The sequence below is a fragment of the Leptidea sinapis genome, chromosome 2, assembly GCF_905404315.1.
Source record: "Leptidea sinapis chromosome 2, ilLepSina1.1, whole genome shotgun sequence".
Classification (NCBI taxonomy): domain Eukaryota; kingdom Metazoa; phylum Arthropoda; class Insecta; order Lepidoptera; family Pieridae; genus Leptidea; species Leptidea sinapis.
Window position 1 is genome coordinate 15,602,276 of NC_066266.1, and position 14,597 is coordinate 15,616,872.

The 14,597-nt window shown below is 36.0% G+C and overlaps 1 protein-coding gene across 1 annotated transcript in view; it reads right to left on the reverse strand.

Moving 5' to 3' along the window:
• Nucleotides 1–13,047, reverse strand: part of LOC126973150 (C2 domain-containing protein 5) — a gene marked incomplete at its 3' end in the record, with an annotated part of 38,279 nt that extends 25,232 nt beyond the window's left edge. The window contains exons 1-6 of the mRNA XM_050820305.1: nt 12,966–13,047; nt 11,808–11,926; nt 9,945–10,070; nt 8,988–9,078; nt 488–615; nt 142–246 (exon numbers count right to left, since the gene is read on the reverse strand). Of these exons, the coding sequence (XP_050676262.1) occupies nt 142–246; nt 488–615; nt 8,988–9,078; nt 9,945–10,070; nt 11,808–11,813 (456 nt within the window). The remainder of the gene's footprint in view (nt 1–141; nt 247–487; nt 616–8,987; nt 9,079–9,944; nt 10,071–11,807; nt 11,927–12,965) is intronic.
• Between the last annotated feature and the right edge of the window lie 1,550 nt (nt 13,048–14,597).

Here is a 14,597-nt window from a genome sequence, read left to right on the forward strand (position 1 = left end):
GGTTGTGGCTCTATCTATCTATCTACCTGCTTTACAGTTAATCTACTTTACGTAAGAGCGTTCGGATCCCAGCGGTGCGAGTTGGAGTATCATCCCGTATCGTTCATAAATTATGGTTACAAATTTAATGCTAGTGTTCACCTGCATGAAGGCATGCGGCATGGCGGGCGGTCGCGCGGGGTACAGCGATGACGTCATCACCTGCATGTGGTTGCGGCGCACGGACAGTAGCCGCGCCGTCTCCACCTGCGGATTTATAACGGAATTTGTGATTGAATATACATATTGATGTATTATTAATATAAATGTGTCAAGAGTTTCTCGCCACCACCGCAGATCCGCCGCGACCACCATTCATGCAATTCAATCAAATTAACAAAATATATATCGTGAGTAACCGTCATGATAATTACTAAGTCAAAATATAGAATTATATAGGTATACTCAGGCTCTCATTTCTATCTCAATCTCAATCTCCGTCACTCACGTCCTCGGCCTCGTCCAGCTCCAGGACGCAGGTGTCCTTGTCGGCCATCAGCTCCAGCGCCGGAGGCTCCTCCACCTCCGCCTCCACCTCCACCACCGCGCTCTCCACCTGCTGCTCCTGTATCGCGCCTGCAATCATCACAACTCATCTGTGCCATGGTTGCCGTACAGAGTCATTTATCTATGGTTCATAAACGCTTTCATTCGCTTCTACAGATACTACGGTTCCAATTTTTTGACATGTTTATCTTCATTTCTTTAACTAAATTATGGCAGTTTCGAAAACACGATTACGAAAAAAAATCTCGATAGATTTATTTTTTGAAAAAAAGGCTTTCTATTTGAATTGTTTTATATTATCATAAAACTATGATAGCTATCTACACAAAACTTATTTTATTCGATAGTTTATCAGTATTTACAAATTTTCCACGTTGGTTTTATAAATTTTTTTCATAATAAATCAACGCGACGCCTTGGTTGCATGAAATGAAATGAAATTTTATTTGCACGCTCGCTCATACCAGCAGTACGCCCGTGACCACTGTCAAGGATGGTACTGTGTTCATTTCTCACGGCTGAGAGCTTACGTAAGCAAACACGTATAAAACGGGGATTAATAGTAAAAAAATGATGATGATGCGGCAGCGTATTATGTTAAAATATAATAGATGAATGGAAGTCGGAAAGTATTAAAAAGAAATGTACACAATGTTATTTTGAATATTATGCTTATGGGATTGTTGTACGTATGTTCTTTAGGGAAGTTAGAAATCCAATTTGGCCGAGTCGCAAAAATATGTATTCAACAATATGGGTATCGTATCCGAGGTTCTCGAGGGTGCAGAGAACGAATTTGGGATCATTTTTGAAAACCAAGATGGCCGCCGCGCAAAATTATGAATTCAACAATATGGGTATTGTATCCGAGGTTCACGAGGGTGCAGAGAACGAATTTGGGATCATTTTTGAAATCGAAGATGGACACCGCGCAAAATTTTGATTTCAACAATATGGGTATCGTATCCGAGGTTCTCGAGGGTGCAGAGAACGAAGTTGGGATCATTTTTGAAATCCAAGATGGCCGCCGCGCAATATTATTTTTTGATCCATATGTATGCGTGGAGGTTATAATGATAGCCCTTATGCCAAACAACTAAAAGTAACAAAAAAACATTCGGAAATTGTTGTGCCACATAGAAATTAAATCGTTAATATCAAGACTCTATGTGCTAAAGAACACGAACACGAAACACTAGAAAAAGTCAGTATATAAATGTGTTCTTCTTCACTGCATAATATTAATACAACTGCTCCATTTTCACGGACTGATGATGTAAACGAAAATGCAGGTGACGGTTATATTATAGATAACATAGAAGAAAATGGAGGCATAATGTCTTGTTTACTAGATCATAACCAAGCTTGTGAATATATATAGCAAATAGTGTATATACAGAGTGAACCAGAAAGGGTATAACATATCTTGAATGGTACGTTATTTGAGTCATATGCAATAGTATGGTGATGTTTAAGTTTTAATAAATAAATAATAAAAAAGAAAAAACTTCCCTACGAAATAAAAATATTATTTTTCAATTTTTCTTAGACAACCCTACCTTTTAAAGAGATATTTTTCGTGGCCTTTGTTAGTAAACAGTTTGAGGTTACCTGCCTACGGACATAAACATAAACAAAGCGTAGTTACGTACCATTCTTTTTATTTGTATCTTGAGCAGCTTTTAAATACACCTGGAGTTACACAGAAAATACCACATCACGTCTTGTTGATTATGTTTTAGGTACCCGGTTATTTCATCACTAGTATCTTCAAAACAGCTCCGGTACATCATGCATACACATGATCAAGCGAAGCATCACTCACACTCCTCACGGTTAGAACTACAAAACGACCGAGTTGAGTGGAGCCTGTGCACCAACCTCACTGTACCCATACACAACATCATGTCGTAATATTCATTGTTCCCATAATCTGCCATACAAATCACACGAGTCCACGCAACGAACTGACAAACACGACATCAGGCAGATAACTAAATTATAAAATTATTTATTTTGGTAAATATTCATTGAAATTGGATCTATGATTAAGGAGTATGCACACTACATGAAACGTGGCTTGTGTCTATGTTTTATTCATTCATTTTTTATTTCCTGTTATTGCAAAACAAATAAACAAAATAAGAAATTACATAACATCAGACAGTTTCACGTCTGTATTCCTGAAGGGTTAGAGGCGTATTTTTCCCACCCACGTTTCACTATGTTTAATTCCCACGTAAAAGGGGGGCGTGCCTCTATATTTCTGAACTTTGCGCTGCTAGTGAGAAATTTCTTACGAAAAACTCAACAACTGTCCCATTCCCTACCCAGGCCGAGTAAAAAGCCCGGCCCGGGAATGGAATACCTACGTACCTATTATTAATACGAGGATAGGATGGTCAAAGATATATTTGACAAAAATTTCCCGTGAAGAACGTTTCTTAAATAGGAGCCTATTAGAATTATCTTTATTGGACAAAACATTTTTGAATTAAGATGTTAAGTCTCATTTACCCAGCAATAACACCAGCTACAGTGCCATTCACACCAAACCACAATAATGCTTACACACTTTTGCTTCACGGCAGGAAAAGGTGCCGTTGTGGTACCCATAATCTACAATTACAATTTTAGAATTATTTTCGATGCCACTTGAAGAAAACTTCGAAAAATTCTTCATTGAGGTGCTAAGGTAATAACTTATCAAAAATGTGAACTCATTTAATTTCGAACATAATAAAAAAAAATTGAATTAAAAATGGTGCAGTGTGCCCTTTACAAGCTGTTTCCTTTAGTGAATGCCGACAGAATTTGCGTGATTGTGATTGGATAATGTAACAGAGCAGTAAATATCGTGTTTCAAAGCACAATTCAAAGAGACAGGCCGATCTTTTCAACCTAACATATTTAAATAAATGCAAAATGTAAAAACATACTTACATTATTACACTAGATTTTATCTTTTAAACGTGTTTTATTTAAATGTGTAACACTCGCGGAAATCAAAGAAAATACAAACATAACATAGTTTCATAATTAAATATCTTTATTGGGTAATACATAACCACAGTAAATACAAATTTAGAATAATTTTCAATGTCAGCTAAAGCAAATGCACATATAAAATAACTTTGTCTTCATGGCAAAATGAGAACACAAATTGCTTCACAGCTGCAATGAATAGTAGGCATTTTACTATGATCTGATATTATGCACATCTACTTTTTCATCTGATTTAGGTCAAAGACAGTTCAAAAAAACAGCTGATTAGGGTTGAGGGAATCATTGTTTTTGCGGAAACTTAGCACTTTAAATATTGTATAAAAATATAGTGCTAATTCATGTCTGACTTGACATAGTCATTAGAGGTGACCTAAGGAATGTCTGGTTCAAAGCATAGTATACCCATTTAGTTTCACCGTGTATAGCTGGTTTCGGGTAAGATCTCTTTGTCACCATTTAAAATGCATAGGTTGCATCGACTTGTTAACTGAGAACAGTAAGATTGAGTACCACAAATTAGTAAGCTCACGAGATGGAGGTGCAATAATAATTGCCTCAAGCGATGTATATGAAGGTTTATAAAGCTGCACAATTTGTTTTACATATGTATATGTAATATAACTGTTTATATTAATATATTTAATAATTATTAAGCTTGGTGAAAAATAGTAAACCTTAAACCCTGCTTACACATTTACTGATACTCCTGATACTCTATATCCATCTCAATCTGTCATAGCCTGAATTTTTTTTAAATTTGAAATTGAAAATAATGAAAAATAACTGTTTTCAAAAATCCTAGTACTTTTTTAATGTATTTATAAATATCAGTTTACATGAAGCGATTGTTTCTTTTTTCAATACATTTCAATGAGTATTTTTAATCAGGGACTTTTCAGAAGTTTCACTTCTACCGTGTGTGACTTGCACACACGGTAGAAGTGAAACTTATGACACACACACACATATTTTTTTAAAGTATAAATAAGTATTTACTACATGAGTGCTTTGCATAGTACACCTTTATGAAATACTTATTATAAGATATAGGTTTGCAATCAGTAGTATACGTACCTGCACGATACAATGCTATGAGTGAAGATGTTCTACTAACTCGCATACGCGCGGTAAACCTGCACGATACAAAGCTATTGGGGAAGATGTTCTACGTTTTCGCGGCCAAGCGCTGAATCTTCGAGAACCTCGGACACGATACCCATATTGTTGAAATAATAATTTTGGGCGGCGGCCATCTTGGATTTCAAAAATGATCCCAAATTCGTTGTCTGCAGCCTCGAGAACCTCGGATATGATATCCATAATGTTGAAATCATGATTTTGCTCGTAATTTAACATTTCTCTCATACGTCGATGAAAAAGTTTAACTTCAAAAATGCATAAAAAATATCACAGTATTTCGTACTCTTGCGCAACTGTAAGTAAAAATATTACGCGGTCCATCCGGGTCGGGGGTCGTTGATCCGCATCGCTCGGTACGTTCTCAGCCATGCCCGTGTCTATGCGTACCTATCGAATTAATTTTCTCAAAATTTTCGAATTCTTTTTGATGTCATTTCTAATAACTACTAGATACTACTACCGCTTCGGAAACAAATGGCGCTCTGAGAGAGAAGAATAAAGAAGAAGAAACTCTTTCAGCATTATTTTTTTTGCGCTCTTTTCAATAAAAATATACAATATTGTACAGTCATTTCTATCGCTATAAAATAATCACAATCTATTCCCAGGCTGTCCGATTATTTAGATATTCAGCAGTGGAGTAATAGGATTTACGACAGAGCCATTTTTTTATAAAACATTTAATTTTATTTTATTTATAGATAATGCCTGAACAGCTGGGACTTTGTTATAGAAGTGTATACATTGACCCTTTAAGCTATTATGTATCTTATGAAGCCTACTAGAATTAGTTACAAGCAATCCCTTATTTCTAGTGTAATTTTTGCTCTTAATAGTGTAAAATCACTATTAAGAGCAAAAAGGTGACGATTTTTGTGAACGTATATTAAATTTTCATAAATGTACTGACAATGAACAGTCATAATATTAATTTCTTTAAATTTTTCTTTGAGAGACTGTCTATAACCAAGATGATATTATATAGCACAGCTCTCTTTTGCGAGCAAACACTATATCAATGTCAGCAGCATGACCCCATAGTAAAATACCGTACGTCATGATGCTGTGAAAATAACTGAAGTACACTATTTATTGCAACTATTGCAACATTCGTGTACTCTCTAATCTTTCTAACTAAGATATTATATAGCACGAACAGCTCTCTTTTGCGAGCAAACACTATATGAATGTCAGCAGCATGACCCCATAGTAAAATACCGTACGATGCTGTGAAAATAACTGAAGTACACTAATCTAGCGGTCGCAACATTCGTGTACTCTCTAATCTTTCTAACTGCATATGCCGCAGGGTTGAGTCTATCTGCCAGATGGGCAATAAGTGGTCCCCACTAAAGCTTTTTATCTAACGTGATACCCAAGAAGACCGTTGTGTTCACAAGTTCCAATCTCTGGTAATTTATAAGTACGTTGGTTTGTAACTCAGCTGTGTTTGGTGTAATGAACCGTAAACACTCTGTTTTTACTCGTCTCAAACCAACGCACTATCTTTGAGAGTGCATTGTTTATCTCGTCATCAATATCTGCACGTCGCTTCACTTTAAAAATAAGTGAAGTATCATCAGCAAACAATACAATCTCATAGCTATCATCTACCACAAACGGTATAAAATAACAGTATGGAACTAACTTATTTGAAATAAATGTAGGTACATACCTGTTAGATTATAAAGGAGTTGAGAGATAATTATTGTGAATAAGGAAGAACTTAGCAATAACGATTTATTACTTGTTTCACATGTTACTTAATTCGAACGCAACCTATAAAAAATCGTACCAATTTACCTATTTGCAGCTCAAGAAATCACTCAGAAAACAGCGGTTTTGTAAGTTGAACTTACGAAAATAATTTCTTTTTTTACAAAATTTACCCATTCATTATTTTATTAATAATTGTTATAGTTTGTAGGCTAGTTTATCTTGTTGGTGTATGTGTAGAAAAGTATCGATAAAATAGAATTGTGGGGTAGATATGCCTTACATTTTACGTAATACAAAGCAATCTAATAGTTAAAAATCGTACCAACTTGCCCGTTTGAAACTCAGGATTTTTTATGGAGAAATGAGCATTGCTAGACCTTTAGAAATGTTTACAAACTTTTTTTGACATTTGTCCACGATACACCGCACAAGGACGTTTATTCCACAGCCTGCTTGGTTGTACGTGGGAGAAAGTTCTTTGAAAACCGTACTGTAAAGTAATGCCAGACACCCCGATGGTGGGGATGACATCCTAATTTGTGGCGTGTCGTGCGATGATGGAAACCAGCGGCTTCTTCCGAACTCTATCCTTGATAAATGCGGTAGAAGACAGAATTGAGCGGCGTTTCATCTCTCTCACACACTCCACATCGAAAAGGTCATGTTTGATCCTACAAAAATATTTTTTAAAGTTTATCTAATAAATAATTTGTTAAAATTATTAAGATATTCGAAAAACACAAAAAAAGTAGACATGTTTAATAATGTAGTTGTGGTAATCGGGATTACGGAGAAGTATTTATCGAATTCATTTGCAATTTCTATTTCCGAATTTACAACGCGATTATTAATATTTAAACAGATAGAGGTGATATGGCAATTCGATCTACCAGTTTCATTGTTGATTACACTCCACGTCGCTTTTACTTTATTATTACTGTTTTTAATTTTATCTGCAATAAAACGTGTTTTCGCTTTATGACACACTTTACTACTACTTTAAAGAGCTTGGCGTATTTTTTTACATATATTTTAAATTCTTCACAATTATTGTAATATTTCTCATAATAAAGGCCATATAAGCGTTTACGACTTTTGTGGATACCCATTGTTGCCCAATCATTAAAACAATGTTTGTTGTTTACTGTCACCGTTACTGGAGTAAAAATCCTGTCAAATTCCTCACAGAAGCAATTGAAGACAAAGTTATAGTGAAAATTAGCAGTTTCACCACAGTGTAAAAATGGTATCGTTTTACCAAATTATTTCAATACGGCTACCCGTAATTGGTATAATCGTCAGCTTTTTTGGTCTGACATTGTCCAATCTTGTATTTACTTTTACAAGTTGCCCACTATGGTTGGACCGAAGAGTATTAATTATGAGTTTACTAGTAATAGTAACATTTGTAAAAATATTATCTAAAAGGTTGCTGTTGTAGAAGTGATTCTAGTAGGTTCCCAAAATACATTGAACAAATTAGAACTTTGAAATAAATTTTTAAGGCTAGTACAATTGGCCGAAGGTTCAAGCAAGTTTATATTAAAATCTCCACACACTATAATTGACTTGCTATTTTTGCTAAATTTTGATAGTACCTCCTCCATTCTATGTTGGAATTGTTCATATGATACAGTGGGGGGCGGTATAATTAGTTGTTCTATAGAGAGATTAACAATATCTCTTCTATTTTTACATTTTAATCTATTATTAATAATAATTAGGGAGCCTCCATGTATTGCCCTACTCCTACAAAACGAACTGACTACTTTATGATACTATATGATATAAATCGAGCCATTTTTGCCTGTGTTGGGAAAACCTCGCCTTAATAACAATTGGTTTATTTAATTAAGTTGAAAATGGTAAAAATCGTAACTGGCTATGAGCACACGTGAACCACTTGATGCCCGAATATGATCTGTGCAAAAATGTGGAAACACGACAAACGCCAACAGAGCGCGACGTGATGTGCGATGTTCCACTCGTACAAGGTTTAATATACAAAAATATAATTAGCCTCTCTAGTTCTCTATCGACAAGTGTACTTATTAGCAGTGAACGCACAAATGTATGCCCTCTACGGGTTACATTGTACTAAATTAAGCCAACGACGTCCCAAGACTTTGTATAGCACAGTCACAATTTCAGACATAATTTTGTTTCCTTCTCGTCAACGCTATCTCAAGAAATGTCTCGGATTTGCCTTGTTTCATTCACATGAGGAAGAAACAGTACAGGTGATGGCTCATATCCTTGCTTGCCTTTATTTTTTAAATCGGGGCATGCACCATTTGTATAATTTCTTAGAATGCCCATCAGGAGAAATTATCTAGTAGCACTGTATCAGCTACTTGCTCGAAAGGTTTCACTATATCTAGACCAACCGTTAAAGCTATTATTTACCCGACAAATGCTCTTTTGGGATTCGGCTGCGCGATTATTTAATATGGTGATCTCTTCAGAGATTAGTGCTACAAGTTACATTTAGTTATAAGGTATGAGCTGAACATCGATAAGATAAGGTATAACGATATAGTTACATTGTATAAGTAATATGTGTTATACAAACTGACCATTCTCGTAGCCGTTGGCCGCTTTGTTGGCAGCGAACGCGTCCCAGAGAGCCTTCTGTATTTCAAGCGCGTCTCTCTCGGATTCAGTCGCCTGTCAACACAATTGCATATTACACAATATTATTTGGATTAACAGATTTGACTATGATTGACAAGACGAAAACAGTCAGCCACGTTTGGCATTAGTCCTTACTATTTAAATATTAAAGTAGCCAACCCAAACACTGACAAATCAAAAATGGTCACGTATTATATTCGAGCTGTCTATAATCTTATATCTTTAAACGAGCAATTCTTGTATATATATAATTTGAATCTCGGAAACGGCTCCAACGATTTTAATGAAATTTAGTATAGCGGAAGTTTCGGGGGCGAGAAATCGATAAAAATTTCGAAAAAAAATGTTTTATCCGTGTTTTAATGAGAAACTGCTACAATAATATTAGAATACAATGGTAAATTTCGCCACTATATACCAGACTATAATAGCTGGGCGAACCGGAAAGTAGAAGACCCCGGTTCGAGAATCAAGATATTCTATTAGTTTGTTTTTTGTTAAAATTTTGTACTTTCTTAAAAAGCCGAGCAAAGCTCGGTCGTCCGGATATTTGTAACTTATGTGAGACGGGCCGTCACAGCGAACTCACTCCACTCACCCTGATGAAGGGCCGCCGATAGATGTGAAACTAGTCGGTACCTACACCGATAAACCGAGAGTAAAGCCGTGTTAAATATATAAAGTTAATAATGTCTCACGAAAGATTTTCTAAATTAATGAAAGAACTGATAAATTCCTGAGCTGTAGTTTACTCTGATTAATATAGGGAGAAAGCAAAAATATTGTGCTAGCCTACAAGGATGACTGTATGCTTTTATCCGCACTCAGGAACGTGTCACATTTAGTTGCAGTAGGGAAGCAATAGAGAGTGAATGGCGTCCACATCTCTTGGTGCTCACCTTGATAGTGGGCGGGGCTGGGGGTGGCAGCGAACACAGCCGCACGGCAGTGCCGCTTGCTACAGCCATCACGCACCGCTCGCCGATAGCGATCTCCGTCTGCAGAGAGAACACTGCGTTGGCGCCCTGCAACCACACATACAACCTGCCACTTTAGCGTAACCACGGTAATGTTAACGAATACATATACAGTATTTTATATATTATCTTCATACAACCGGCCCGAATATAAGTTCCCTCGAAACACCAGACAGTCGCGAATGCGCCGCAAGGACGAACGAAAGTAGTTTTGTTAGAGTGCGATTTGAGAATGCTGTTGCATAATAGATACTAGTATAGTTTATTTAAATCTTTCAAATATTTCAGGTTGCGTTGACTTCGAGTTTATTGATTGATTATGAGACTGATAGAATTCCGAATTATATATAAGGCAAGTGTGTGTGGGCAGGTCGGTCGCGAGAGACCTCATAGAGTACTCGTCGACCAAAATGGAGACGTATTGAGAATAGGAAAGATTCGAAGCACCCGCAACCGACGAGCATGTATGAAAAGGATAGAGTGTGTGAATGATATTATTAATATTAATAATGAATTACATTAAAAATATAATATTATATTAGCTTGTAATTATTATATAATAATTACAAGCCGGACAAGCTAACTGAGTCGAAGTGGCCATTCTCCCCACCCCGCCGCCGATGTCGTGTTAGTAGCGTTAGCAACTTAGCACACTGAACACCGGTACTATATTATTCATTATTATACTGTTAAGCTCGTTTTGTTACATTTTATTCTAACATCTGAACATAATATAATTCATTAATAATAATTGTAAACAGTAATTTGATTTTCTACAATAATGTTTAAAACCACATAACTTTTGCCCTAAAATGCATAGTTTCCGAGATATCAGCCAAAAACTTTTTTTAAGAGCTCCACGTGGATCTGGCATCATTTTGTAATTTTATACTCTGTAACTAACCCTAAAATAATTGGCTCGAAAATTTTGTGCAAGATAGTTTCTCTTTTTAGTGGCCTACTTGATTTAAGCCGCTTTTTTTGAGTTTTTCTTGCTGACCCTACTTTCTAGAACTGTCATTCGAGCCAGGTCTCGAGTTAAGTTGACAGACTTATACAAACACAAAGCTGGAAATAAACTAACTTGAGTAGATGAAATTAAAATACTTTAGGCGGACGGTTATACTGCTGTTTAAATTATGTAATTAACTATTTTTAGTATAGAATTACTGAGCAAGTAATTCAAAATATAACAAAGGCACGATTGGATAAATTGTTTTAAATAAAGTATTCGACACTTGAGGGATGTTTTTAAATTCAAATTAAGTGTTACTATTATTTGTCTAGACTTTTCAATACAGTATTTTCACTCAACTGATTAATATCATTACAAAGTTGATAAAATTTTGCATGGCGCTTATTTCAAATGCTTTTAGTAAATTAGTGTAAAACAATATAAAACGTAACCTTATATGCAAATTAGAGTCACTGTTATTATTATGGAATGATGTGTTCTCCTATAATTGGTAGTACATACAAATGTTTAGTTATAAGGCATGTGTTAGATGTAAGTTAATATGTACAACTGTTGGAGATCCATACAAATAAATAAATAAATAAAACAGAGATATTATTAAAGACACATGAACAAAGTGTGAAGAATTTGTCCATGTCTTAAGGGGAAGTCCCTTAAGACATGAACAAATTCTTAGTTTAATCTATCTAGCAATTTAATTCAAAGTAGAATTAGTTATTAGCCTAAGTTTAGGCTAAATTGTAATGAAAGTGCTTTTGAACGGCGTAGGTGTTGCGATATTGGTATCTCTTAAAGTTTAAACCAGGCACCTGCATCCGCAGCTTGGCTAACAACAGCTTGTGCAGCTCGTACTCCAGGAACGGCAGCTGGTCGGAGATGTCCCTGGCGCCCGGCTCGGCCGACGGTGGGGCCCGGCGTGACCTAGCCGCTGTCCGACGTTTATTAAATTTAGTTGTCATACACAGGGTTCAGATGTTATATTACCAAAATATATAATATGTTTGGAGTAGTTTCTATAAGTGGAGACAGGATACAGAGCCGGGAGACTGCGACAATTGTCTTCGGTTTCTTCGGCATATACTCAGCCACTTCGCGACCCAGTCTGTTATTGTTTTTGGCTCAAATTCAAATATTTTTATTCAAAATAGAATATAAAATCACTTATTGAAAGTCAAAAACTGCCACCCATTCCAAAGAGTATGCCTCAGACCGGAGAAGAACGGGCGCAACAAACTCAGTGGTCTTCTTTTTTTATATATATATATAAATATGGTTACAATGTAAAATCGTACAATAAAATTATTTACAATCTGTGGAGAAATAAGAAAGTCATTTGTTACAGTAACCTTTACCACACAAACGTTTTTAACAATTCTTTTAAATTTCGTAATACATTTGTTTTGAAAATTATCTGGGATCTTGTATATCTACAGACTTTTATATCTATATACATCACCCCACTAAAGACTTCTCGACTTAGCCGAGTAGCAGGCATTATAAGTTTATGTCTATTCCTGGGTTAACATTATGGCTATGACAGTTTCTAGCAAATTCACTTATGTGCTTATGAACATATAGAACATTACCAAGAATATATTGAGAGGCAACAGTCAAGATGTTTATTTCTTAAAAAAAATCTCCTTATGATTATTTAGGACCTGGGTTATAAATAGCGCAAATAGCCCTCTTCTGAAGCACAAAGATAGTATTAATATCGGCTGCACTGCCCCATAATAAAACAACGAGTTTAAGCGTAGACGTAGCAAATCTCTATGATGATCCGCGTGAGGGACGTCCATTAACAGCGATTACTAAAGATAACATCAGTGCTGTGCAACGCATGATAAAGGAAGATAAGAGAGTGACCTATCAGCAGATACGGGCAAGCCTAGGCATTGGTATGAGTCAAGTTCAAAAAATATTACACGAATATTAAGGCGCCATTAAGCTTTGTACCAGATGGATACCTTTACCGACGACCAGAAACACCTTCGCATGGACTGGTGTCGCCAAATGTTAGATACGTTCAACGGCGGTGACTCAAATGCTGTATTTGACATCGTCACAGGTGATGAAAGCTGCATATATTGCTACGAACCTAAAACCAAAAGACATGCATATATGGCTACGAACCCGAAAGCAAAAGACAATCAGCTCAGTGGGTGTTTCCTTTCGAGGATCGGCCAACTAAGGTAAAGAAAGGAAGAAGTCAAGGAAAAAGATGATTGCCTCATTCTTTGGTCAGAAAGGTCATTTCGCGACAGTTGCGCTAGAAGATGGAAGGACAGTTACTGCAGACTGGTATGTCAATCGCTGTTTGCCTGTTGTCGTCGAAAAACATTCGACAGCAGCGCCCTCGAAGAAGGATCCTCCTTCACCACGACAATGCTTCAGCGCACTCCGCAAAACGGACTGTTGAATATTTGACTATAGCAGGAGTAGTGATAATGAGTAGTCCGCCATACAGTCCTGACCTGGCACCCTGCTACTTTTATTTATTCCCAAGAACTAAAGATAAAATTCGAGGTATTCGCTTTACGAGCCCTGAAGATACGGTGAAAGCGTACGAAAATGCGATATAAGAGACCCCTAAGGAAGAATGGGCCCACTGCTTTACTCAGTGGTTCCATCGAATGCGACAATGTGTAATGAGGAACGGAGATTTCTTCGAAAAACAATAAAATTATGGGCAACTTTCTACATTAAGCCTTTTTTCATTTTAACTACAGCCTTTCTCTTGCTCTAGACAAGTATCGGAAAACGCATTCGGTTGCTGACTTAGGTGTTTAGAATACTTTACAGGAGAACATGATTGATGGAACTTACTGTTTGTTTATTTATTTATTTATTTATTATAGACACACCAACAAGCTAGAATAGCTAACTATACAAAAATAAGAAGAATATAAAGGGAACATTATGAATAGATTAGATTTCTTACAGGTATATATAACAGCTCTGTTGTATTATTAAAAATAATGTTAGTACATAAAAATACAAAGTACTTTACAGGTAAATTAATATTAAAGATTCAAATTATTTCTTATGTTGAATATGAGTAAATCGAACCAGCACCGACATCCTAAATACATCCATTGAGTCAAAGTTATTATCAAGGAGCTCATTAAATAATCATAAAATGGAACGCTCTAGTGGGGAGTAAAGACCAATATTAGTTGTCAGAATGGCAAGATGAAAGAATTCACGATTAATAAGCCTTGCTCCGAGCGGGGTATATTGATAAATTTGTTGTAATATTTCTGGAGTACTCACAATACCATTACATAATTTAAATAAAAATAGCAAGTCTTGAATACCACGACGGTTTCGAGAGATGTTTATTTAAAAATATTTAGCCTCTGGCCATATGATAAACATGAACCGCTATGTGTTGTGTGTATACCAGAAATCGACTAAAAGACCTTTGATTTCTCACCAAACTATCAATATGAATTTTGTTAAAGTGGTCCCAAATCACACAAGCATATTCCAAATGCGACCGAACATGGATTGTATAAGCAGATGACAGAATTAATCTGTTTAAAATCTTTGGAAGTACGTTTAATAAGCCCAACTATTTTCGTCGCCTTTCAAACAAC